Source organism: Podospora bellae-mahoneyi, chromosome 2 (assembly GCF_035222275.1).
Source record: "Podospora bellae-mahoneyi strain CBS 112042 chromosome 2, whole genome shotgun sequence".
NCBI classification, from domain to species: domain Eukaryota; kingdom Fungi; phylum Ascomycota; class Sordariomycetes; order Sordariales; family Podosporaceae; genus Podospora; species Podospora bellae-mahoneyi.
The window spans coordinates 3,868,533-3,893,556 of NC_085881.1; the positions used below are offsets into that span (position 1 = coordinate 3,868,533).

At 52.8% G+C, this 25,024-nt stretch overlaps 12 protein-coding genes across 12 annotated transcripts; 8 read left to right on the plus strand and 4 right to left on the minus strand.

Moving 5' to 3' along the window:
* Nucleotides 1-82: 82 nt before the first annotated feature.
* Nucleotides 83-997, plus strand: QC761_210540 (uncharacterized protein; the record flags this gene model as incomplete). Its single annotated transcript, XM_062876790.1, has 3 exons — nucleotides 83-246; nucleotides 310-393; nucleotides 462-997. The coding sequence occupies 3 exons, from the start codon at nucleotides 83-85 to the stop codon at nucleotides 580-582; spliced, it is 369 nt and encodes a 122-aa protein (XP_062735421.1). The 3' UTR covers nucleotides 583-997.
* Nucleotides 998-1,162: 165 nt separating this feature from the next.
* On the minus strand, nucleotides 1,163-2,837 carry RBG2 (Ribosome-interacting GTPase 2). Its single transcript, XM_062876791.1, has 5 exons — nucleotides 2,661-2,837; nucleotides 2,556-2,580; nucleotides 2,402-2,445; nucleotides 1,913-2,344; nucleotides 1,163-1,858 (listed from the first exon to the last, which is right to left on the minus strand). Exons 1-5 carry the CDS (start codon nucleotides 2,687-2,689, stop codon nucleotides 1,273-1,275), a joined length of 1,116 nt encoding a protein of 371 aa, XP_062735422.1. The 5' UTR covers nucleotides 2,690-2,837; the 3' UTR covers nucleotides 1,163-1,272.
* Nucleotides 2,838-3,199: 362 nt separating this feature from the next.
* On the plus strand, nucleotides 3,200-4,411 carry CWC2 (Pre-mRNA-splicing factor; the record flags this gene model as incomplete). The annotated part of the gene is made up of 1 exon (XM_062876792.1): nucleotides 3,200-4,411. The coding sequence occupies one exon, from the start codon at nucleotides 3,200-3,202 to the stop codon at nucleotides 4,409-4,411; it is 1,212 nt and encodes a 403-aa protein (XP_062735423.1).
* QC761_210570 (uncharacterized protein) lies at nucleotides 4,412-5,753 on the minus strand. Its single transcript, XM_062876793.1, has 2 exons — nucleotides 5,344-5,753; nucleotides 4,412-5,263 (listed from the first exon to the last, which is right to left on the minus strand). Exons 1-2 carry the CDS (start codon nucleotides 5,540-5,542, stop codon nucleotides 4,512-4,514), a joined length of 951 nt encoding a protein of 316 aa, XP_062735424.1. The 5' UTR covers nucleotides 5,543-5,753; the 3' UTR covers nucleotides 4,412-4,511.
* Nucleotides 5,754-5,946: 193 nt separating this feature from the next.
* TOM40 (translocase of outer mitochondrial membrane) lies at nucleotides 5,947-8,713 on the minus strand. Its single transcript, XM_062876794.1, has 5 exons — nucleotides 8,097-8,713; nucleotides 7,946-8,030; nucleotides 7,742-7,820; nucleotides 7,039-7,686; nucleotides 5,947-6,986 (listed from the first exon to the last, which is right to left on the minus strand). Exons 1-5 carry the CDS (start codon nucleotides 8,239-8,241, stop codon nucleotides 6,879-6,881), a joined length of 1,065 nt encoding a protein of 354 aa, XP_062735425.1. The 5' UTR covers nucleotides 8,242-8,713; the 3' UTR covers nucleotides 5,947-6,878.
* A 67-nt stretch (nucleotides 8,714-8,780) lies between these two features.
* On the plus strand, nucleotides 8,781-11,658 carry QC761_210590 (uncharacterized protein; the record flags this gene model as incomplete). Its single annotated transcript, XM_062876795.1, has 6 exons — nucleotides 8,781-9,610; nucleotides 9,702-9,893; nucleotides 9,953-9,988; nucleotides 10,042-10,390; nucleotides 10,454-11,056; nucleotides 11,119-11,658. Exons 1-6 carry the CDS (start codon nucleotides 9,597-9,599, stop codon nucleotides 11,656-11,658), a joined length of 1,734 nt encoding a protein of 577 aa, XP_062735426.1. The 5' UTR covers nucleotides 8,781-9,596.
* Nucleotides 11,659-11,800: 142 nt separating this feature from the next.
* QC761_210600 (uncharacterized protein) lies at nucleotides 11,801-13,046 on the plus strand (the record flags this gene model as incomplete). The annotated part of the gene is made up of 3 exons (XM_062876796.1): nucleotides 11,801-12,081; nucleotides 12,236-12,675; nucleotides 12,751-13,046. 3 exons carry the CDS (start codon nucleotides 11,801-11,803, stop codon nucleotides 13,044-13,046), a joined length of 1,017 nt encoding a protein of 338 aa, XP_062735427.1.
* A 732-nt stretch (nucleotides 13,047-13,778) lies between these two features.
* On the plus strand, nucleotides 13,779-17,667 carry QC761_210610 (uncharacterized protein; the record flags this gene model as incomplete). The annotated part of the gene is made up of 2 exons (XM_062876797.1): nucleotides 13,779-14,978; nucleotides 15,041-17,667. The coding sequence occupies 2 exons, from the start codon at nucleotides 13,779-13,781 to the stop codon at nucleotides 17,159-17,161; spliced, it is 3,321 nt and encodes a 1,106-aa protein (XP_062735428.1). The 3' UTR covers nucleotides 17,162-17,667.
* Nucleotides 17,668-17,907: 240 nt separating this feature from the next.
* On the minus strand, nucleotides 17,908-19,736 carry QC761_210620 (uncharacterized protein). Its single transcript, XM_062876798.1, has 3 exons — nucleotides 19,368-19,736; nucleotides 19,109-19,249; nucleotides 17,908-19,042 (listed from the first exon to the last, which is right to left on the minus strand). Exons 2-3 carry the CDS (start codon nucleotides 19,232-19,234, stop codon nucleotides 18,119-18,121), a joined length of 1,050 nt encoding a protein of 349 aa, XP_062735429.1. The 5' UTR covers nucleotides 19,235-19,249; nucleotides 19,368-19,736; the 3' UTR covers nucleotides 17,908-18,118.
* Nucleotides 19,709-22,403, plus strand: cut23 (Anaphase-promoting complex subunit 8). The gene is made up of 2 exons (XM_062876799.1): nucleotides 19,709-20,116; nucleotides 20,179-22,403. The coding sequence occupies exons 1-2, from the start codon at nucleotides 20,019-20,021 to the stop codon at nucleotides 22,070-22,072; spliced, it is 1,992 nt and encodes a 663-aa protein (XP_062735430.1). The 5' UTR covers nucleotides 19,709-20,018; the 3' UTR covers nucleotides 22,073-22,403.
* Nucleotides 22,404-23,033: 630 nt separating this feature from the next.
* QC761_0042970 (uncharacterized protein) lies at nucleotides 23,034-23,661 on the plus strand (the record flags this gene model as incomplete). Its single annotated transcript, XM_062872379.1, has 2 exons — nucleotides 23,034-23,225; nucleotides 23,632-23,661. 2 exons carry the CDS (start codon nucleotides 23,034-23,036, stop codon nucleotides 23,659-23,661), a joined length of 222 nt encoding a protein of 73 aa, XP_062735431.1.
* A 467-nt stretch (nucleotides 23,662-24,128) lies between these two features.
* On the plus strand, nucleotides 24,129-24,854 carry QC761_210640 (uncharacterized protein; the record flags this gene model as incomplete). Its single annotated transcript, XM_062876800.1, has 1 exon — nucleotides 24,129-24,854. One exon carries the CDS (start codon nucleotides 24,129-24,131, stop codon nucleotides 24,852-24,854), a length of 726 nt encoding a protein of 241 aa, XP_062735432.1.
* Between the last annotated feature and the right edge of the window lie 170 nt (nucleotides 24,855-25,024).

The window sequence follows — 25,024 nt, forward strand, 5'->3', positions numbered from 1 at the left end:
AAGAACCAGTTCTTGTACGACCAAAACAAACCATTACACCATACAACCATCAGCTGGCAAACCAGTCAAACAACATATAACGATGCCTTCCAACGTCCTCGCTGCCAAGGACGTCAACATGTCGCTTCCTACCACCAACAACAACAACACCACCCAGACCTCGACTGATACCTGCGGCAAGCCCGATACTATGAGCATGGAGTACCACCGTCAGGTCTTTCAGAACAAGATGGCGGCACAGGAGGAGTATGTCTTCCCTCGATCATTCTACTTTCTGTTTGATCAAGTCGCTAACACGCACCCTCCCAGGAAAACTTACATTTCCCCCTCGGATAACCTTATGTCCCCTTGCACAGCCAAGCTGAGTGCCTTCCGCAGCAAGCAAGTCGGCAAGTAAGTACACACCTCGCTATCTCTGTCCTATCTTCTGACCACAAATGCTAACCGCACTCCCCCAACAGAGTCAAGCCCAAATCCCTCTTCGCCCAGGCGTCCTCTAAGAAGCTCGACGCCGCGGGCCAGAGCAGCCTGCTGTTCGGCAACAAGCCCAAGCCCGCCGCTCCTCCTGCCGGCAGCAGCTAGGCATTGGACACGGCGAAACATGAACACCCTTTTCTTTTTCTCTTCGACATGACCGTTCTCCTCCAACCATAACGGAAACCCTTATTTTCTGTTTGTTTGATTACATCGCTTCTATTTTTTCTTTTGTCAGAGTACACACACTCCCTCTACACAAGAGGGGTGAAGGGGGCAAATTGGTCTATCGGGGGTTTGGGAGGCATTGGGAAACATCAAAGGCGTTTGAGGTTTGGCTTGCTACAGAGTTTTTGCTTTGACAGTTTACTTTGCCAGACTACCCAAAAGAAATCGGGGGGAAAGGAAGGGGAGTTTTTTACTGGGGAAAGATGATTACTACATTATGAATTACACTTTTGCTTTTTTTAGGCACAGACAAAATAATTGATGGGGTGGTGCATTATTGCTGCCGTATACATCATCTCTGTATTTTTCTTTTTTGTTGGTGATTGTGTTACTGGCTGGCCTTGACCAGAGTGTTTGTTACCGAGGGTGGTGGTTTGACATTTGACACATGGTACCGGGTTCTTCTCATGGCATTTCATCACCCCTTCTGGATACAGATAATCCACAGCTACAACTCTCAATCTCAATTTATAGACACATCACATCAACAGTACCTATCTGGATGCTTGTTTCAGCGCTAGAATCATTCTCATATTTTTCTCGACTAACTACCACCACCACAAAACGAAACTAAGCCTTCCACCCACTGACAATATATACCACATCCTCATCGCAAACCGGATGACTCAACCCCACCCTCTGCGGTATATGCCTCGCGCTGGCGCCCCAAACGAGCGCATACTTGAACGTATCCTTCAGCGTCCTATGAATCCTGTCACACACATCCTCAATGGTGCTATTACTCCTCACAATCAACGCCTCGCTAAAGTCGGGGTCGTTCCCCTTCCTTTTGGTGTAAATCCTGACCAGGTTCAGCTCCTTCCAGCACCGGTCAATCACATCCTGGATGCCGAGGTCCAGCTCGCAAGACATGACAACTGTGTGGGGCTCCCGGGCGAGCTTGTCGAGGAAGTCGAGGGAGACGGAGTCGATCTTGTTGTAGACGTAGAGGCATTTGATGTATTTGCGGTGGTTGGCCATGATGACGTCGATGAGGTCGTCGACGGTACAGTTCTCGTCTCGGATGAGGACTTCGCAGTTGAGGATCTTGTAATCGCGGAGGATGTTCATGATCATTTTTTCGTCGATTCCTTTGGGGGGGGATTGGAAGGTAATTTTCATGCCGCCGGCTTTTTTGGGTTTGAGGTAGATGTTACTAGGGACGGGGGGTTAGTGGGGGAAGGGGAGGAAATGGGGAGGAAAGGCGTACGGAGGTTCACGGTTGAGTCTGATGCCTACGGCTTCCAGCTCTGCTTCGAGAAGGGCGCGCTGTTCGGCTCTCTTGGTGGCGTCGAGGACCATGAGGATGAGATCACTGGTTTTGGCGGCGGAGATGACTTGGCGGCCGCGGCCTTTGCCTTCGGAGGCACCTTCAATGATACCGGGTAGATCGAGGAGTTGGATCTCGGCACCGCCGTACTCGAGGACGCCGGGGATGGCGGTGAGGGTTGTGAAGGCATAGGAGGCCACTTCGGATTTGGTCTTGGTGACTTTGGAGAGGAAGGTCGATTTACCGACGGAGGGGAAGCCGACGAGGGCTATTCTGGCGTCGCCGGACTTGCTGACGTCGAAACCGGAGCCACCACCACCGCCGGCGCCCGGGCCGGGTTCGAGGAGTTGTGCGCGGAGACGGGCGAGTTTACTGGGGATGGGGTAAGTATGTAGGGAATGTGTTGAGGGGGAAGGGCCACTCACTTACCCCTTCAAGAGACCCAAGTGATATTCTAGGGTGAGTGTTAGATACTGTACGAATATGAAAGTGGTGAGGTATGAATTTACCAGTTGCCTTATTCTCTAGATATACCTGTTAGTGAGGTGTTGGGTGATAGACCAGGTGGTATGTACAAACTTTGAGTCTTCCTCATCTCATCCTCAATCCTATTTTATTTCACGATTCCGTCAGCCAGTCTGTGCTCACGAGACAACTGGATGAACATGATGATAAATGAGAGACTAACTCCTTGATCTTTTCCGTAATGTTCACCATCTTGGCGGTTACGAGACCTTTACAGTGTCTCTACTGTCCTGTCGGAAGGGTGAGTGGTATAAACCGTAGGTTGATGGCGACAAGCACCAAGTTCATGTATCAAGCCGATATTCAGCTATAATTCAAGACAGCAGCCAGGACAGACCCCACGTTTCTCAGGTTGGCAGAATTTCTGAGGGGCAGGAAGGGGCAAGAGTGGCACACTCAAATCTTCACCGCCTGCCCACTTTGACTAGCTTGCTTTTAAACTGGGGTCAGCAAGGTGCCTGGGAGCTTGTCAATTTTCCAGACCTACCGAGTGACGCTCGGCGCGTTGCCAGCAGTATCACTTTCGAATCGCGCATTTCACCGCATCAAACTTTCCAGAGCTCCAGTCCAAGATTCAACCATCACATTCATCGCCAGCGCACCAATTTTCACTGCGACTGAACATACGTACAACATAGATCGTTCAACACACGCCATTCACGACATAACAGCATCATTCTTTCCAATAACACAACCGCAAACATGGCCGAAGTCGTCAACAGGCCAGACACGGCCGTCAACCTGCCCGAGATGGCCTCCGAAGACAGCCTTGCCCTCACCACCACAAAAAACACCACAGAAGTCACCGCGCCCGCCGAGAAGAAGGTCAAAAAGATCATTCGCCGCAAGAAGCGACCAGCGCGCGCCCAAGTTGACCCAGCCACTGTCAAGTCGGAACCCCCAGCACAAACCGGCACGACATTCAACATCTGGTATAACAAATGGGCAGGCGGCGACAAGGAGGACTCGGCCATGAGCCAAACCCACGCCAAGGGAAGATGCAACATCGCCCTCGACTCGGGGTACACCAAAGCCGATGGCCATCCAGGTGCCTTCTTCTGCCTATACTTTGCCCGCGGTGTCTGCCACAAGGGTCAGGACTGCGACTACCTTCACCGTCTTCCCGGCCCGTACGACATCTTCCCCCAAAATGTCGACTGTTTCGGCCGCGACAAGTTCTCGGATTACCGCGATGACATGGGTGGTGTTGGGTCTTTCAGTCGGCAAAACCGCACGATTTACGTGGGGAGGATTCATGTGTCGGATGATATCGAGGAGATTGTCGCGCGCCACTTTGCTGAGTGGGGACCGATTGAAAGAATAAGGGTGCTTTCCAATAGGGGCATTGCGTTTGTCACCTACCGGGACTTGGCCAATGCCGAGTTCGCAAAGGAGGCTATGGCGTGGCAGTCACTGGAGGGCAATGAGATCTTGAATTTGAGGTGGTCGCTTCCAGATCCCAATCCCATGGCCCAGAAGCGAGAGGCGAGGAGGATCGAGGAGCAGGCTGCCGAGGCGATCAGAAAAGCTCTGCCTGCTGAGTTTGTGGCTGAAATTGAAGGGAAGGACCCAGAGGCGAGGAAGAGAAGAAAGATTGAAAGTGGGTATGGGTTGGAGGGGTACGAAGCGCCGGATGAGGTTCATTTTGCCAGGGGGCCTAATGCTGTTAATCCAAGGGGAAGGGAAGGGTTCGAGTTGGAGCATGAGCAGAGGCTGATGCTGGAGGCGGCGGAACAGGAGATGATGCAGGAACAACAGTATGATAAGCCACCACCACAACAGCAGCAGCAGGGCGGGATATTCTCCAGCAGCACTCTCGCCGCGCTTCAAGGCGCCCAGGTAGCAGTTGCTTCAAAACCAGCACCCAAGACATCTACAGGGCCGTTGGTAGCATACGACAGCGACTCGGACTAAGCCAACTCAACCGACTTTGTAGAATATCATCATGGCATTCCTTTTCTCATAGAAATACCTTGGTTACACAAGAGGCATAATGATACCACATCTGTCTCACCTAACTATTAAATATCCTTGAATAAAGCACCTCATGCCTCCCGAACCAAAGATCCATAACCGGTACATTCTGCCCTGCTCTTTCGACCTTGGTCCCCCACTCCCGCTTGATCATCTCCGTGATCAACTCCTGCACCGTCTCCCCAGCAAGTATCTTTTGCGCTTGATACGGCCCAAACATCCCTGCCCTAACCGCTGCTGAGACGAGTGCTTTGACATGCCCAAATAAAAAGATATACGCCGTCTGCTGCAGACTCAGTCCAACAACAGAACATATCGCCCCAAACAGCGGCGCAAGATGAGCGCTCGCGTCCGGGATCTCCTTGCTCGACCCCCTTTTGACCAGCAGCCCAAAAGCCTTGAGATCACCCCTTTGCGCTGCCGTTACCACTGACGAACCCAGTGGGGGGAGGGATTGCGAAAACGACCTCTCCCATATTCCCAGCAGCGCCCTCCCTTGGGCTACACTCGCCCGACGGCCAACAGTGCAGATTATGCTTGCGTCCTGGGCGTCATCTAGCTCGACCAGATTCGACAGTGACGGGTCCCGATGCGCTGAGAGGACAAACGGCAGGGTGGTGGACGCGTAGGAGCTTATCGACAGCGGGAGGAACGCTGCGAAGGAGGTGTGAGGGTGGTAAGGGTTTGACTTATGGCCGTGGGCGAGGTACGACTCCAGTCCGGACGAAAAGGCGAAGCTCCCCAGTGGGAGGGCGGAGTCTGAGAGGAGGAGGTGGAAGTGGTTTGGAAGGTCTACCACCAGAAAATTAGTAAACCTGTAATTTTTTTCCCCAAGAATCAATCAGGGGGTAAACAAAGGGGGGGAAACAAACTAGGTGCCAACAGCGGTCGTTCCGGGGATGATGATGATGATGATGAGTCGCCCTCAAGCCGGGATCGGGGGTGTTTGCAACGCTTGGCTTTGGCTGCGGCCAGCTTGCGCTCTAGCTCGGCGATCTCATTGTCAAGGTCATTATCCGTGTCTGACTCACGATATGAAGATATCGGGTCCTGAAATAAGTTTATCGTCATTTTGTAATACTTCTGGAATTGTTTAGAACGAGTTGTTCAAGTGGGAAACGCAAATCAATTGTGATATCAAAAGGTCGTGTAAATAGACTCTCATTGATAAGAGCCGCAATTCGTCTTATCTAATGAAATCCATTATCTCGCTCTCGTGCTTTCCTGATACTTGCAGCAACAAAATGTTTTGAGCCCGGTAGAATCGGATGCAATTGAGGATGCTCAGTCGGAGTGCTTGAGACATAAGCCATTGATCCAGAAAGGGTGGGTGGAGTTAGGAATTTCTGTTATTTTCCCCAAGTATCTCACACGTACGCGGCAGCAACCACGGACAACCATATGGCAACCAGCGCAAAATGTCCCACCCTTTCTGTGTCGTGCGATGCCTTTGCAATCACCATCAGTATAAATTGGTTCGTTCTGTAATGAAGAAATGCGTGTGGGAACATGGACAAGAAGAAATAATTGGTTATTTTACAGCACCGGGGGTTTATATATATACACAACCTGGAAGGAGGCACAATAGATAGAAATCCTTGAAGTACCACCTGGCGTTGGCCATTGATGAGCATTAGGACCAAGCCTGTACTGAGCCACATCGCGCTGGATATGGGAATAGACGGACTCGGGCCCAAATCGACCGACCTCTGGTAATATTTTGCGCATCGGCAAACTTTGCTTGTCGCGGACGATCTCTTGTTCTGCTCCTTTCCCTTTCCTTCACCCCCACCCCCAGTGTTTTGGTATGTTGTCATGAGAAAAGACAGCTTTTGACAAGAATGGGGAGAAAGACAAAATGACAAGACCACTTGCAACCACAAATCAACCCAAACCCCAAAACCCCACCCAGCCACCGCCATAATTCAAAACATCTATAGTACAGATTCGCGCCACTTTCTCTCTTTGGACATCATCGCCACATATATTGACCGTCTTCTGAAAATGATTAGGTCGAGGACTGGGGGGCATGCTTCTCTTAGTGTTCGGAGAGAGATATCGTGAGCGCGGAATGGGGGTCAAAAAGAACAGAAAACGTCCATCGTCCCGTCCATAAAAGGCCATCATTCAAGGACGGTTGCGCTCGTGATCGACAGAAACTCCTTGCCGACGTCGTTATTGGTCGTAGGCGGGCGACGGAAGCCAACCCTTCATAGTAAAACAGGGTGTGAAGAAAGGATAACAGATTGCGAGCATCATCACCGGCAATGGCATCCGGCAAACTGGTCAGTTGTCACTGCCCGGCAGGAACTGGGCGGGAATTAAGTTGGATATGCGATCTCGAGCGTGAGGGGCGAAGATACAAGGCCTGTAATATCTTACATTATCCGCGGACCTGCGGCAACATTTAGAAGGGGATGTTGACCGGGGCAGCCTGGGAGGCGGCCATCATCTCCTGCTCGTCCATCTCAGGGGCAGCCTCGATGGCAATCGCAACGCCCACCTTCGCTTGTTGCTGTTGACAAAGTTAGTGAACGTTCGCGATTTGCTATGGTACAATTACGTACCGTCATGTGGTCAACGTCAGCAGAGAAGGTCATCATGAGAGGAGCCATGACGCGCTTCTCGAGCACACAGCCAAGTCTGCCCTTCGAGTCAATCTGCGCCCGGAAAGTCGACATTCTGAAGTCGTACTTGGCTCCGAAAGCAGTAACGCCCTCCTTCTGGAGACCGCCACCCAACATGGGGTTAGCAGGAGCAACACTAAGCGACATATCGACACCAGCCTGAACCTTGTCAGAGAGGCGGCGCCAGTACGAGGTATTCAGAGCACCCTGGGCCTGCAACTGAGCGCTGGCGATCCAGTCCTCGGCCTTGTAACGGGCAACATAACTGACGGCCGTTACCGGAGGTTCGAGTCTCGACTGACGTTGCCAAACAGCTTCGAGGCCGACGGCAAGTTTGGGAGTGAGCGACTGCATGTAATGACCGATAAGGATACCACTCAAACCACCCTCGAGGACGGAGGGGTTGAGGGCCTTGAGTGAGGCCACAAAGTCGGCGCCATTGTATTCATGCTCGAGCTGGATGGAATCACCCTGTCCGGTGCCGACCTGGAACTGCGACTTGCTGACGTGTGTCGAGTCGGGGCCCCATCTCCAGTTGAACCGTCCAGAAAGAGCGCCAATCTCATCAATGCTGCCCTGGGCGAAACACTATCCACCACATATTAGAAAATGCCAGAAGTAATAGTCCCGCCAAGTCACATACCCGGTTGGTTCCGTAAAGAGCTGCAAATGTATAGGGGTTCAGACGCTCGCCCAGCGCAAACTGATGTGATACTTGAAACCTTGAGATTGCCAGTTAGGATCACGTCTTGTAACTTCGGCCGCCAGCAACCATATCCATCGGCGCATCGCGGTGACGCTGGTACATGTTGAAATCATGGTTCCCGTTGTATAGAAGGAAACGTACAGAGGGCTCAGGCTGAAAGGCTTTGTGAGCTCGGCGCGAAGGCCGGAGAACATGTGCTGCTGGGCAAGAACATCTCGGTTGACCTCTGCAAGTTGGACACAGTCAGCGCCACTTCCCAATGCCAACGTCTTTTTCTTCTATAGTCACATACCCTTGGAGATGTCTTCTACCTTTCCGGGATTTGACAAGCCGAGCTTTGCTCTCCTCTCTTGGAAAGCATTGTAAACATCTGAGAGACCGGAGAAGATGGGGTTATTTTGCAATGCCGCAAATGGCGAGCTGTAGCTGGACGCCATTATGAGAGCAATCGCAGCTTGTGAGGGGCTGGTTTCGGCTGATTCTATATCGGAACGGAAGTTTCCTCGGCGGGAGGAGAGGGCAGGTGGTAGTGAAATCGCCGGGGCTGGTCCGAGGGGTTCTCTCGATGTCGTGGAGTTTGAGCAGCTTGCTGGAGACTCTCGTCTGGTTTGCTAAGACCTGAGCTTGACGACGAAGGCAAGAGCCAGGCCAAAAATTTCGCGGTGCAGCAGGCTTGCCCAGTTTGTTGGCCCTTGCGCTGTATTTTAGGTGGGGCTTGCTCCATGTTTGTTAGTGGTTGCCAAGGAACGAGCAGAACTCGCAGCACCCAAATCCAGGTGACGACACCGAACCGCCCGCCACGGCCGGGTCCGGAGAAAGTCACGACCGAATTTCTGTACGAAAAACTCCGTACATAGAGAAGTATCCAGGTACTACACTAAGTAGGTAGGAGCAAGTCTCTTGCCCAGCATAGCACCCGATAAGATGCGATAAAGAAAGTCATTGAAACATCAAAACTACATGTCACATATGCCTCTTCCAGACGGCAAGACTGGAGACCTGAAATTCTATCCGAGTGAGGGGTAGCTGTGTGTTGAATGTCTCATAGTTGCAGTATATTCAACTCATGATCTTTGACGTGCCACAGTGGCCGTTCCCTTGTTTGACGGGGAGGGTTGATCACTAACAGTGTAAGGTAGGCACATAGGTAATGCGCAGTGGCGCCTCGCCCTTGGCCCGTTCCCTCCAGCGGAAGCCGGGATTCTTCCACCTTCGATCTTAATAGCGCCCCGTGGGAGCCTCTTGCACTTGCTTCACGTCGGTCGTCTCTAAGCGGATAGCAGCGTCGCATTCGCCGCCCTTACACTACACGCTTCCATTTGCTCACTGCTTCTGATTTTGTTTCATCCGCTTGTCGTTCATCTTGTCCCCCATTCTCCATCCCGTTTAACCTGCACGCTGAAAGTGGAGTCCCCATACCAGGCCCAAGTCCCACGAACTTCGCTCCTCATCTGAGATTTGCCCGCCAATGCTTATCTGTGGCCCATAAGTCGCCTGTTACATCATTCTGTATAAAGAGGCGACGCCGAATCCGAGCTTTGGGAAGCCCTCTTCTTCATCCACAGCTGGTGTGACAAACATATTCATCCACATACGGCCCCTCGTCGAGTTAGACGTCTTGGCAAAATCCATCTCGACCTACGACCTACCTGACTTGGCAAGGTTGAAGATAAAAGAGGGGCATCACCAGTTGCAAAGATCACTTCGTAATCCGAGGCGCAGAATATTACCCTCTCTCCCGTGTACATCCTATTGGACGCTCGCAAAACGCGGACAATCTTGAGCGATCACCATGGATACACTCCTGTAAGTCAATGGTGGAGACTCCTAGACAGCACACCTCCGTCGAGCCTCGATCAATGAAGGGCATCAGGGACAGCATTGCTAATGATGATAGAACTGCCGAAATCGCGGCCAATGCCCCACGCTACCGCCGCAAGAGTTCAACTTTCATCGATGGCATTCACGATGTCCCAAGCGAGGTGGGCAATTTGGCCCCAGCCCAGTTGTACAGCACCATGTCTGGTCGTCTCTTCCATTCGGGGAGAATCGCCATCGTAATGGTTGGCCTTCCAGCTAGAGGAAAGACGTAGGTTCCCCTCGGTGAAACCATATGCACCGTTTCGTGGCTGACAAGCAGTGTATCAGTCACATCTGTGTCTCCATGGCTCGATATCTCTCTTGGTATGTTCCCCTTCTATGTGGCAGGACGCAATGTGAAACTAATATACCCATAGGCTTGGTGTCAAGACTCGCATATTCCACCTTGGTGACTACCGCCGAGCTACGGTTGGCCAAGGAGGCCATGTTCCACAGGACTATTTCTACCCCAATGCCTCGCCAGCGTCTGTCATGCTTCGCCAGAAAATTCTGAAGAAATGCAGGGAGGATATTTACGGCTGGCTGAACCATGAAAATGGTCAGGTTGCGATTTACGACGCCGTGAATCCCACCGCAAGCGGCCGTCGTGCCCTTGCCAAAGAATTTGCCAAGCATGATGTTCAAACACTGTTTATCGAGTCTTTTGTGGATGATCAAGAGATCCTCAAGGAAAACGCCCGAAATGTCAAGATTTCGTCTCCCGATGTAAGTACAAAAAACAATGGTAGCTGCGCCTTGCGAGCAGACGGAAATGCTCACAGTGTGCAGTTCCACGGCATGGACCCAGATGAGGCCGCCAAACGCTATCTCAAACGCATCGAGACGAAGATTCCCGTATTCGAAACCATGGCAGAGGAAGAGCTCAACTACGTCAAGATGATCAACGCTGGTCAGGCCTTCTTTTACAACAACGTCAGCTTCAACTACCTCTCGCACCGCATCGTCTTCTATCTCACCAACCTCCACATCAAACACCGTACCACCTTCTTTGTCCGTGCAGGTACCGCTACTGAGGAGGATTCTTACAAGGCCGATGCGCCGCTCTCCGCCGAGGGCGAGGCGTATGCTCAAGTTATGGCCGAGACGCTTATGCGGCATCGAGAGCAAGAGCGACAGGCGATTATCGATCAGGGCGGCCCTGATGTTCCTCTGCGTCCGCTCACGATTTGGACGTCGACCAGGCTGCGGACAATTCAGACAGCCGAGCCTCTTGAGAAGTTGGGGTACAAAGTTCGACACAGAAGCCAAATGTCACAAATTAACCCGGGAGTGTGTGAGAAGCTTTCGGAGAGAGCGATCAGAAATTTGTATCCTGAAGAGGTGGAGAAGCACGAGTTGGATCCGTATCATCATCGGTATCCCCGCGCTGAGGTATGTTTTCTTTTTCTTTTTCTTTTTTTGATTATTTATATTGTCCCCTAACCCCCTTTTAGTCCTATCACGACCTAGCCGTGCGCCTCGAACCCATCATTCTTGAGCTTGAGCGTGAGCAAAATGATCTTTTGATCATCGCCCACGAGTCGGTCTTGAGGGTTCTGTACTCTTACCTAATGCACTGCTCTACTCGAGACATTCCCAAGCTTAAGTTCCCCCGAGACGAAATTATCGAGATCATTCCTGCAGCATATCAGAATGAGGCAAAGCGAATTCACATTCCGGGCCTCGACCCGCGGATGATACCTGGCAGCCCAGAGGATATAAGGATCCCGGTGCCGCCTGGGTTCGATGACTTTGGGAAACAGCTTAGTCCGATTAGTATTCCGGCCATGATGGGGGGGGCTCCGCCTAGTGCCACCGAAGTCACGGTGGGGTTTGCCACGGGGGATAGGAAGGGGAGCATCAGTGTGAGTAATACTGGTGGATTGAGAAGTGTCAGCGGTAGTTTCAGTGGAGGGGAGAGACCGGTGACAGAGAAGATTGTGAATAACACTGCGAAGGAGATGGTGGAGGACAAGGTTGAAGACGAGGATTAAATGGCCGTAAGAACACAGTTTTGGTGATTTTATTTATTCAGCGGTTACTTGAATAATGAGTAGTATGAATATCAAACTGTTAGAATGTTCATGAATTGGACCTGGGCCGCGACATTAACCCTAACCCACGCGGACAAAGGCGATGACGTTACCCCTCTGCGCCCAATGCAAGCGATTCGGAGGGCAGCTTCCGGCCAGTTTCACCACGAGCCTTCTATCATACTCTTCGATTTCCATTATGGGCGGCAAGACAGCAGTTGTCACGGGAGCTACCGGCCTGTTGGGGAGGCAGGTGCTTAAGGCTTTTGCAAACAATGACTGGACTGTCAAAGGAACTGGCTTCTCCCGCGCTGATGGCACTGACATCTTGAAGGTTGACTTGACCAATGCTGATGAGCTGAAGAAGGTCCTCGACGATGTCAAGTACGTATCACACAGCAAACAAAAGAGATGTGACTGACTAACAATAACGCAGACCACAAGTGGTGGTTCACTGTACGTCAAGACTAGCATCTCATCTGATTTGATAGCACAGCTCTCAAACTAACCCACATGTTATCAAAGCCGCCGCCAACAGATTTCCCGACAAGGTTGACAAGGACCCCGAGGGAACACGAGCTCTCAACGTCGAGGCACCTCGCGCACTTGCTCGGCTCTGCGCAGAGAGAGGCATCTTGTTGACTTACATTTCCACCGACTACGTGTTCCCCGGCAAGCCCGGCGATGCTCCTTATGAGAACAACGCCGAGCCTGCCCCGACCAACCTATATGGACAGACCAAGCTCGAGGGCGAGCGGGCAGTCCTCCATGAATTCCAGATGGCCGGAAAGGAAGGTCTGGGAGTGGTGTTACGTGTACCCGTCCTCTACGGCTCAGCTAAGAGCAACGCTGAAAGTGCGGTGAATGTCTTGATGGATTCAGTACTCAAAGCTCAGCAGGAGGGTGCCAATATCAACATGGATCATTGGGCTCTCCGCTACCCAACAAACACCGAGGACATTGGCCGGGTGCTCAAAGGTGAGCATTTTCTGAGTTTGCCCCCAACAATCCCGACAATTTTTAAGGAACGGGGAGGCTAATGGTCCCTGGTAGACATCGCTGCCAAGTATCTAGAGACCAGTGATCGGAACTCGCTGCCGAGGATTCTCCAATTCTCGAGCGAGGATAAGTACACCAAGTATGAGATTTGTCAGTTATTTGCAGAGATCAACGGATTGCCCATCGACCGGATCAAGCCCAACACGGAAGGGAACGACCCGAATGCAAGTGTCCAGCGGCCTTACGATTGTCACCTCAGTACCAAGGCATTGAAAGACTTGGGCATTGACGTGTCGACCCAGGATTTCGTGGGATGGTGGAGAAGGGAGTTTAGGGCTTTTAGACACTGATGATTGGGAGGTGTGAGACATGGGGAGACACGCCCGCTGAATCTCGATACTTGGACAGCTGCCCCTTGGCATGCCAGGCTTGACAGAAACGCGGCGAGCGGGAGGTGTGCTCAGGGGTTGGTATGTGATGATGTTATGACTTGAGAATCGAGATAGAGCCCTGAGCGACCCTTGCTTCCCACCCTTTGCAACCTTAAAAGACAGTGATCAGTGAGTGGTTCGGCGAATCCATACTGGATACCGTATAGCGTCATATTGCCGAAGGCCGTGACGAATGCAAGTTTGCGTGGATTTCCGCGTTTGAAGGAGCAGTGCAAATTCCGCGCAAAGGTAGGGACATGTTTGTACCCGTGAAAAGCTCTGTATATCGAGATGAAGGGAGAGGTGGTTTGCTTTGTGACTACTTAATCATTTCCGGATCAGATCCCTTCCTTCTCTCTCTTTCTGCTTGGATCTTGTCCCCTAAAAACGAAAAGATTAGCTCTGCAGCCTGCACCACATACATAGCCTGGAAACCCTTCCGATCGATCTCAGGCAACCCGACGACGTGGTTGGCGTCGGCTATCTCCAGCAGCAGCCCCGGACCCCTGTGGCAGGACCCCTGAACCGCTGAGTCCCCACTGATCGCGACACCTCGGCCGCCGCCGGCCCCCCCGAAACCTGGCAAGCACAGAGTAACGGACCGCCAAGCATCCACGCCACCTGAGCAGACAGGTGCCAAGGAAGCCGGCCATGGCAGCCACCAACCAGACCAACGCCATCCACTTCTCACCAACACTCAAAGGCAGCAGACGCCATGCCCTGACAGGCAAGACGGGGAATGTTTGGGCGGCCAGGCTTGCAGTAGAAGATGGCTGGCTGCCCGCTAGCACAACTAGCAGCAGCATGGCAACCGAGAGCAGCACCAGCACCAGCACCAGTACCACAAACAGCTGGGGGGTGAGAAGGGGAAGGGGAGGGGGCAGGAGACGGTCTCGCTCGCTCTCGTCGCTGCTGGAGGAGATGCGGGAGATACTGCCATTGGCTGTTGAGAAGGGACCTGGAAGCAGAGAAACTGCAAGACGGACGACTGGAACTGCCTTCAACCCATCGTTCGAGCTCCCGCCTCTTCAGCCTCTCCTGCTGCCGCAGCCCCTGTCGTTGAGAAAGGACGGGGGGAATCGTGCTCAACCCAGACTCGTCGGTGCCGATGACGTGAATAATAAGTTCAGGCTGGCGGGGCACACGCCGCACGACAACCTTACCGAGAAGCTTGCTTGCTTGTCCCGCCCATCACCTGCACCTGCCATCACCCTCCCAGACCCGGTTAATGGTAATGGTAATAGTAATAAGAAGATTGATGTCCGGAGCAAACCACTACCGTCACTACCGTCACCATCGTCCCAACCGTCCCAACAACTTCAACCATCGTCACCTTTGTCAGACATCAACATCAACCAGCAGCAACACCAGCAGCACGAAACACGGCGCAGGCACGAGACGCCGCAGTTTGTCCGCGGGGAGCACGAGGTGGCACGGCTGGAAGCCGAAACGAACGGGACCCTTGCCGAACAGCGGAAGTCAGACTGCGACGTCCAACAGCAGGCGCACCAGCACCTGCAGCTATCCGCGGTACCGCCGCTCACGCCCCTTTCAGCAACGTCCCCCATGGGATTCAGTCCGATGCTGGACAAGTTTTTTTCCTCCGACCGTCGACGACGCAAGTCCAAGACCTCGCCTCCTACCTCTCCGGATTCCACTCCAACCACCTCACAGAAAACCGCTTCGCCCGTCTCACCCAATTCCTCCTTTTCCCAGTGGTCGTTTTTTTCATCAAAGGACAAGGAGAAAGACATCACCAGCCAAACCGCTGGCAGCCAATCCCCAGCTCAGAAAATCATGCCTCGACATTACATCAAGGCAGGTGGACAGACGAGCACTGGCGCACGAGATGTAAGTGGGCCAATGTGACATCACACTTCCGGGGAAGGGTTCACTAACAGGTTTTTATGCAGTCGCTCACCATTTTGTGTAAGAACGACTTTGTGGATGTTGCCATTAGTCGCGAAACCACAGCACACGATGTACTCGTGGAGCTGAAGTCTCTGGAGCAGTTGGCAGAATTATCGTCTGGTGTCCTGATTGAACAGTACAATGCTTTCGGCCTCGAAAGACCACTGCGGCGACAGGAGCGACTGCGCCATGTGATGGACACTTGGGGCCCAGACTCGAAAAACACACTCGCCCTGTCTCATGATGGCCCACCACACGGCTTGAAGCTGGATCTCGAAGGTGCGCCCCAGACTCGCGAGGCACCACCGGGCTTTTGTTTGTTCATGTACTATCGGGGCCCAGGTCCGAAATTCAAATGGGTGAAGCGGTATATCATACTATATGAGGACGGGAGAATGATTGCTTCGAAATCTAGCAACCCAAAACGTGGCGACAAGGACGTTGTGGCTATATGCCATCTCTCAGATTACGATATGTACCACCCGACGGAAGCTCAGCTGAGGAGACACCTGAAACCACCAAAAAGAAACGTCATCGCCATGAAGAGTCAGGAGAGAATCAACACGTTTGAAAACACGGACAAGTATGTGCAGTATGTCTCTGCCGAAGACAAGGAGATTATCAGAAGGTTTCAGAGTCACGTACAGGCCTGGAGGAACTGGCACCTGGCCAAGAGTCTGCTGAGAGAGCCCGAGCCCGAAAAACCACCACAAATCATGACCGTGGCAGCCGAGCCAAGGAGGACGGTGAAGGAGGTTGGATTAGGAAACGGGCACAAAACAAGGATATCAGTGGACGAATCGCCTTACACCATTGGAGCGTTTAAACCGCTGATCGATCTCGACCGGTTCAACAAGTCAATCGACGATTTTGGCAAGGATTGGACGCTGGTTGACGGCGCCGAGAGGAATGATCCATCTGCTGCTGCCGCTTTTCCCGAAAACTCGCTGCTTGGCGCGGCATATGAAGAGCGAAAGCAGCAGCTGGAGTCCAAGTCGGCAACGGTAGCCGGAACAGCAGGTGCTGGTGGTAGGCGAGCATTTCCCCCCACCCCGGCGGCGGGCGAGAGTGGTGGGAGCGGTAGTTGTTTTGTCGACCACCCGAGGACTGTTTCAGCTACAGACCGGCGACCGCAAAGCCCAGATTCTGTTCGGTCGATTCCTAGGGACGCCATTCCTAGTACTAGCACGGCCGCTAGAGGGAGAAACGAGCAAGTTGGTTGGTTTGCTTCTGCGGCGGAGCATTCAAGACAGCAACGCAGTCTTATTGAGCAGCAGCAACAACAACAACAACAGCAGCAGCAGCAGCAGCTATATCATCAGCAGTCGATGCCACCTCAGATTTTGATACAACGGCGCCCTAGTACGAGTGCAGGATCTCGAATGATGGGCGGTCTTGGACGGTCAGTGTCTCAGCGGAGATCACATGGTAACAGTTTGGGTAGTGGTGGTGGTGTTGGTCATCCGGTACCGCTTCCTCAACAGCAGCAGTTTAACCAGCCAGCGTCGAACCCACAGCCCCGTCGACCGATGAGGCAGCAGCCTCAACCCCTCCTTGATTTGACCCCCGAATTTCAGGAGGCGCCGCAGTGGTCGAGGGAGAATAAAGGACGGGCGGTGAAGCCTCAGGATGGGAGACCATTGGTTGATTTGGCTACCGGGCCGGTGTTGGTTTCGGGCGCGGCGAAGATTGAGCAGCCCCCCAAGGCGTTGATTCATCGGAGCGAGCAGCAGGCTTTGATGATGCAGAGACAACAACAGCAGCAGCAGCAGCAGCTGGGCATGAGGCCTGGGACTAGTGCTGGGCTGCAAAATAGCATGGTGTTGGGAAGAAGGGGGACGGTGAGAAGTAGTGGTGGAGGGATAAGGCCGGGCACTGGTGATACGATGAGGAGTGGAGGCGGCTACCCACCAGGAGGGGACTATGGAAGGCAAAGGGGGATGTCGCTTGCTGGGCAGGGCGGTGGTGGTGGGTTCGTGGATAATAATGGGCTGGGAACGCAGCCAGATCCGAGAGTCATGCAATATGTTTTGCAGCAACAGAAGGAGTTGCAGAAGCAGCAGCAGGAGGGGACTCGGATGGGGAGGTTGAGAACCACGAGTGGTGGGAGTCAACCTCAGTAATTTTGGACTTCCAGGTCTACAGGACATACTACAACTACGCATGATACCCATTGGGATTGATGACACAGGGAGCAGATACAGGTCTGTTAACGGACAGGACAGAGGGGGTGGGTGATGTTTTGGTTGATTTTGGGAGTTATTTTAGCTTTGAACAAGCCGGTCTTTTTGTTTTGTTTTTATTTCTCTGGTTTAATTCGAGAGTTGGGACTTTGTATTGGTCTTTTGCTGGTTATCTCTCTGACTTGGAGTGTTTTTGGTGGTTATCTACTGATGGGATGTTTTATGTGTTCACACGCGATTACTTCGGTTTTTTTCTTTCTGATGTTCTGTTGTTGTGTGTCTGTCATGTGTTTATGAAATTTGGTCTGGGAAAAGCAAAAAAGTCAAACATAGTTTTGTTTAATAGCGGGTGGAAGGGGAGAGGAAAGGAAGAAAGTTATGAAGGTGCAGGTCTGTCTCTGTGTAGCTCAGAGGTTGTTGGGGGAGTTAAATGAACAAGCGGAAAGAGATGTTTTTTGTATTGACCTTGTTTTGTAATTGTTCTGCTGTGCTTTATTATGTGTGTGTTCTTGGTCGTTTGGAGTTTCTTCTTGTTGGGTTATTGTCCTTTCAGAGTTTGGCAGCTTTAAAAGCGGCTATCAAATCCATAGCATGGCTTCTGGGACATCGTGTAAATGAAACATGCACATATACAAACATAGAATACATCGAATACATAGACAAGGACTTAGACCATCAACTTCTTACTTCACTGTTTCAGTTATTGGAGTGTCATCCATGTGTTTATATGATTAGGTTAGGTGTATTGCTTTACTATTCTGATTTATTATTCTTTTTTCATGTCAAGGGTTGCAACCCGAGATGGCCTTCTATAGCTATGGGAAGGAAATCCCAACGACGCTCGCTTTTTATTGCAGCCCCCTTCTTATGAAGTCCTCCTCCACAGAAACCAGGCATTTATTTGCTGCGCTTGTAAATCTTCGCCAAGAAAGCTTCAAACACGCTCTTCTTGAGCCCCTCAGCCTCATCAATCTGGCCGATCCGCTCCCGGATCTCAGTGACAAACTTCTCCTCATAATCCTGGTAGCGCTGCTCAAGCTTGAGATCGTCATACAGCTTCTTGATGACCGTCTCCTTGGCCTTGTCCTTGCGGCCGTAGTTCTCCTCGAGGATCTTGCGCTGGTCGGGGGTGACAATGGCAAGAGCCTGGTTTACGAGCCAGGAGCACTTGTTGTCCATGATATCGGTGCCGATCTTGCCAATGTGCTCGGGAAGTCCAAAGTTGTCGAGGTAGTCGTCCTGGATCTGGAAGTACTCACCCAGAGGGATGAGGATGGACTCGGCCTGCTTGAGGTTGGCGGGGGTGGCGATGTCGAGGAGGAGCAAAGAGAGAGCGACGGGGAGGTAGAAGGAGTAATAGGCCGTCTTGTAGATGACGATGAAGCGGTACTTCTCCATGGAGAAGTTGTCGAGGTTGACGACGTCCTCGGGGGCGGTGAGGAGGTCGCAGAGCTGGCCCATCTCGGTCTGGAAGGTGACCTCGTGGAAGAGCTCGAGGAGGTCGACGTAGCGGGGGTGGTCGCGGAAGTACTTCTTGAGGAGGGCGTAGATGGCCGCCTCGAGCATGAAAGCGTCGTTGATGGCGACCATGCCGACGCCCTCGTGGCGGTACCAGCAGGGCTTGCCGCGGCGGGTGATGGACGAGTCCATGATGTCGTCCGAGACGAGGAAGAAGGCCTGGAGGAGCTCGGTCATCCAGCCGAGGGTGGCCGACTTGAAGTACTCATCTTCGGTGAGGGGGCGGCCGAGGAGGAGGGAGACGGAGTCGGGGACCGACATGCCGCGGTTGCACTTGCCGCCGACGGTATTGATCTCGAGGGACTGGGAGGAAATGCATGTTAGTCTTGTTTACTTCGGCCAGCTTGATACATAAAACGGGAGGCCTACCTTCTTGTACCAAGCGAGCTCCTTCTCGGGGAGATTGTACGACTTGGCATGCTCGAGTAGAACCTCCTCGAGCTTGGGGAAGACGGACTCGAATTCCTGGAGAGTGGTCTTTTGCGGCGCAGCCATCTTGTCTGGGGTTCTCTGAAGAGACGAAGTGTTCACCGTCGGTCAGCTTGGGCCGCTATTCGGAAGGTTGGAGAAGATAGGGGTTTGGGGAAAGCAAAGCAGCGGGAGAGGTGCGGGGGGTGTGTTTCCTTACATATAAATTACAAGCGAAGGGGAAAGGGGCGGGCAGTTGCCGATTTACTGCCTGTTTGGGTAACACGGGAGAACAATAACAAGTGACAAGGCGATTCTACCGATCAGGTACCACAAGTGACAAAGGTGGATATCAACAACTGGGTCGTTACGTACTCGGCGGTTTCTCCCCAATTTCACGACCCCTCCTTGCCCCCCTTTATTGTGGGGAGCTGCGATTATGGCGATAAGAGAGCCCTGATGGCTCATTCGAGCAGGCGGTGAGCTGTTTTACTGGCTGGCTGTCGTGCTGGCGGCGGGAAGTGGGGCTGGCAGATTTCCAAGGGAGCAGGGACAGGACAGGGGAAAATGTCTTGGCGCTGTCTGTCGCGGTGGACCGAAGACAGACGCGTTCCTGTTGGGGGTTTCGTCATTGACATGCTGTCACCCATATGTTGCGACGATATCCACGATTGCATTTTTGGCTTTAGATATTTGGCCGCCGTTATGCTTGATTGACAAACGCCTGGTTGACCGCCGTTTTGGGACCGATATCAAACAGATCTCCTCTCCCCATTGGAGCTATTGTTTTGGTACATCCTAGCCAAGACAAGACCATTTAACAACACCCTCGTCACTGGAGGGGTTGCACCACAACCACAAAGCCACCACCATGGGCCTCTCTGCAAAGGATGCTTTGCAACTACGAGATACGCTGCAAATAGCAGTAGTAAAATGCTCCGAAAGATGTCTTTACCACGCTGCCAAATGGTATTTGGTCCATCATGGCTACCTTTTTAAACACTTCATCAACTAACACTCGGTGTACATAGGGCGGCCGAACTCCTCGATGCGCTTCCTCAACCATCTGCTGCCGACTTTAAAGCAACGCAAGACTTACCATCGTCTTACATTCATCCCGCTTTCACACCAAATCATGATCCTGCCGAAGCAGCTCTCGAAGCCAAGGAGCTCAGCCGTTACCTTCTCGCCAAATCGTTATTCGACTGCAAGGAGTTCGACAGATGTGCCGCCGTATTCCTTCCCGAGTCTTCATTGGCAGAGATGTTGGGGACAAAAGTAGACGATGCCACCACTACGGGAGGGAGAGAAAAGCAGAGGCCTTCGGTTGTTCTACCTTCGGAGAGAGCTTTACCTCAGATCAGCCAAAAAAGCTTATTTCTCGCGCTGTATGCCAAAATGATCTCGGGCGAGAAGCGAAAGGAGGAGGAATCTGAAATGATCATGGGGCCGCAAGACTTGGGGACGATTACGAACAAACAGCTGGCCGTGGTCAGTCGGTTCCTCACAAAGTGGTTCGACCAGCGAAAGTCGGAGGGAGGCGATGTTGCGCCCAGCCAGGGCTTCCTTGAGTATCTCTACGGCATGGTTTTGGTGAAGGAGAAGAACGACAGGGCTGGTTTGCAGTATTTGGTTGAAAGTGTGCAACTATTTCCGTGGAACTGGGGTGCCTGGATGGAGATCACCAACCTCATCACCAGAGTTGAACAGCTGAACGAAGTAACACCAAAGCTACCCCAGAACATCATGTCTTTCATCTTTCACGCCCATGCTTCGATCAACCTTTACCAACAAGGCGGTGAGATCGCCAGTGCTCTGAACGACTTGCTGGTCGTGTTCCCAACATCATCGTTCCTTCTAACCGACAAAGCACTGCTATATTATCACTCGAAAGATCTTGTAGCAGCCGAGCAAGAATTCAGTCAGCTACTTGGACTTCATCCCCAGAGGATAGATGCACTGGACCATTATTCAAACATTTTATATGTTTTGAACCTCCGACCAAAGCTGGCCTTTTTGGCCCATCTATGCTCTAGCATTGATACGTTTCGTCCAGAGTCTTGCGTCGTCATTGGTAATTACTACTCTCTACTATCTTGCCACGACAAAGCAGTCCACTATTTCCGCCGGGCGCTCATGTTGGACCGCTCATGTCTTTCCGCGTGGACACTCATGGGGCATGAGTATGTAGAGTTGAAGAATACTCACGCAGCCATCGAATCCTACCGAAGAGCGGTAGACGTCAACCGGAGGGACTACCGCGCCTGGTACGGCCTTGGCCAGACATATGAAGTACTCGAAATGCACGCGTATGCACTATGGTACTACAAGAAGGCCGCTGGTCTGCGTCCCTGGGACGGCAAGATGTGGCAGGCGGTGGGTTCGTGCTTGCAAAAGATGGGCCGCGACAAAGACGGCATCAAGGCGCTCAAGAGAGCTCTGCTTGCGGATTCCTACTACGATTCGTCAGCAAGTAGCTTTGGAAGCACAGGGACGATCGATCGGATGACGCAGATGGATCCTGAGGTCCTGCTGCAAATAGGGGCAATGTATGATCGGATGGAGGAAGAAGAGGAGGCCAAGGCGTACATGGAGTTGTGCGTTGCACAGGAGGATGGCGGGGTTACCAATGATCAAGGACCAGGTCTAGGAGATTCCATCGGCGTCCGCGCTGATAGCCCGGGCTCAGATGATGGGGAAGGCGGAGGGGAAAGGGTAGCGGCTGGTGAGGGGACAGGGGTTACGGTGGCAACGAGCAAGGCCCGGATGTGGTTGGCGAAATATGCCATGAGGGTGGAGGACTACGAGACGGCGAATCGTCTCGCGACGGAGCTTTGCCAGGATGGCGTTGAGGTGGAGGAAGCCAAGGCGCTGATACGGGAAGCGAGGTCGAGGATGGAACAGACGAGTATGATGGAGAGCTAGAGGCAGCAGTTGTCGCATCAGAAGTTCCTGGAGTTTGTGGAAGGTTTGAGGATGAGAGACAACACGAGATTTGCGCGTCGTGATCCTCGACAGCCTGCGATTGTGAGGTCTGGACCGGGTCTGAGAGGCGCAAACCGAGAGGAAGAGGGAGAATGGTATTCGCAACTGGAGGATGATCTGAGTATGAGGAGGACTTCGTGGCGGTGAGTCTGTATGCGAGTGTAGATGTAAGCATCATTGTTTCCATCACTATCGACGGTTGGTTGAGCCACACGATGAGTTCGATAAACAACGCAATTCGATACCCTCTTTTAATGGCATAGCTTTCCAGCTTCTTCTCTAGGTACACCTGTGCTTCACTATGATGATGGTCACAAACATGAAACTGGTGACTGGCAAATGTTGGTGCTCGGTGTCTCCGCTTGCGTGTTGGCAGTTGGTTTTCCGTTGCCTTCACTCCTTTTGTTGCGATTCCGACCTTCGCTTACCCCCCGGATCTTCACAAGACATGCGGTTCTCGCGTTGCGTATAAGCTTCGTCTCGGGGTGAGACATCCTGCCCTGTCCTACGTACAGTCATGATGACCAAGAGAACATCATCAATGCTTGCAAACCAGCTCAAGACGGGAGTGTGGGTACAAGGTGATACCCAATTCTCCCATGTAGTTGAACTCAGCCAACCTCAAGCTTAGCATCGCCGTCCTCGTGGGGCCTTCTATGAATACAAGCCCCTGTCTCTCGGTGTCACATCCCGCGATTAAATTCCCGGAGCCGCCTTGGCGAGATCAGATTTAGTGTACGGGTGGCAGGGCTGAACTCCAGCTCTGGAACATGTTCTTGTTGTGACTTGGTACGAGGAAGCTTTGCGTGAAATGAAAACCAGCATCTATGATCGATACTTGGGGTTTGAGCAAGCAGTTTTTCGCAATCACTAGTCTGTGTGGCTGTTTCTTATCTACAACATGTACCACAACCTAACAATACCGACAAGGCTGCAGTACTTTCCGCCGCCGGTGCCGCTCGCCGAGCTCCACCCTCCCAGCGTCGGTTTATCAAACATATCTCCAGATCTGGACCGCGGAATTGACTTCTTCACATGGCGTGACGATGCGAGTTCCGACCTGTGTGCCAGCCATTACCAGCCGCCTCGACCTGTAAGAGCTGAACACGACCATACCTACCCCTCAAGGCGTGCGTGGGCTGCCATGTGCATACATTCAATGTTCCATGCAACCAGGCACACCAATGGTGGATGAGGCGTTCCTGGACCTAGTCCGTCTGCACCACGGATAGAACCGCCCAGTCAGGGGAGACTGGGCTCTCCACCTTACATAGTTCCCCCAACCACCACGCAGCCACACCACAACTGATCCAAAGTTGGAGGTGTGTGTGTCTCTTATCTCTGTGCTCTGCTGCTGTCTTGGTGTGGGCGTACCGCCTAACCTCCCGAGAAGGGGGAAGATCTCCGGGTGTTAGCTTTCAGGAACACCTTTCTGCTCCTCTGCGATAGGCAGCCTTGCGAGAAGTTGGAACTGAAAAGTTGGCTGACTTTGCATACAGTGTACATCCACGGACAGCCTGCCTCCATGATCAAACACCAGAAGCTTACGAATGTGATGGCGGGTGGTCTGCACTGGGGACGCCCCCTTTCACACCGCGATGCGAGAACAATTGCTTTTCTTCGGCAGTCGAGCGGGGAGGGGAAATGGCTGGGTTATCTGTGGGTTTGCTCAAGAAGCCTCGGAAATGGTATATAAGTGTGTCTGTTACCTCACCTCGAGTCTTTGCGAGTGCTGTTGAGATTTCTCCTTCCCTACCTCTCCTGCTCGGTTGCTCCACGAGTGTAGAGTGAGGCCCCCTCAAACCATTCACTCTGAATAATTCCTACTCGACGTGGCTGCCAACTTTTTATGATCTAGCTTTTGCTGGTATTCAGGGCTTACTTTAAAATCTTGTCAATTCTCATCCAAGCAGAAAAAATATTCTTCCCAAGGAGGTCTCCTGACTTCTTCTCTCTCTGACACTCAACCCCCTACCACGCCCGTCCATCCGCCACCATGAGGCTCTTCAGCACAATGACGCTGGCCCTGGCCTGGATCGGCTCCGCCCTCGCCGAGCCCAAGGTCACCTTCATCAACCAAGACAACAAGCACCGCACCATCGTCTTCACCCCCAGCGTCCCCCACAAGGAAATCAAGCCCCTCCGCGTCCCCGCCCACCAAGAGGTCACCCAGTCCTTCCCCCACGGCTGGATCGGCAACTGGTGGTCCGTCACCGACGGCAAACCTTGGATCCCCGGCATGCTGGGCGAGGTCACCTTCAACGGCTACATGGGCCTGACCTTCTTTGACGTCTCCGCCATCGTCAACGACCGCGACACCAGCGGCGTCAAGATGATGTGGCCCAGGAAGTCGGCCAGCGTCACCTCGGGCTGCGACGTCTTCTCCTGCGGGAACGAGTACACCTACCCCGACGAGGTGCAGACCAAGGCCACCGACGAGGACCACCTCATGTGCAGTCTGGGTGACGGTGTCAGCCCTGTCTACCCTCGTGGTGCGAAAAAGTGGAAGAAGGAGGCGCGGAGGCAGGGGGAGGAGGAGGAGGTCGTCGTGGTCAAGCCCTCCCCTAAGCCCAAGCCCTCCGCGGTCCCCACCATCCCAGCCAAGGAGCAAGAACAAGAGGGCTTCAGCAGCGGCGGTGAAAACACCTACAACGGCGATAACGACAACCTCTACCGATACCGCCGCCACCGCTATTACCGCCCCGGCAACCTCGGCGAGTAGGTCGACATCCTCGACGACGTCGGCGAGCACATTGACGCCAACAAGATCAAGTGGGACAAGATGAACTAAGACGCCATCAAGTGGGAGGACGTGGACTGCGGCACCCTCGACTTCACCGTCAACAACTACTTGGACTGGCACCTCCTCGAGGCGCCCAGGCATCCGAGATA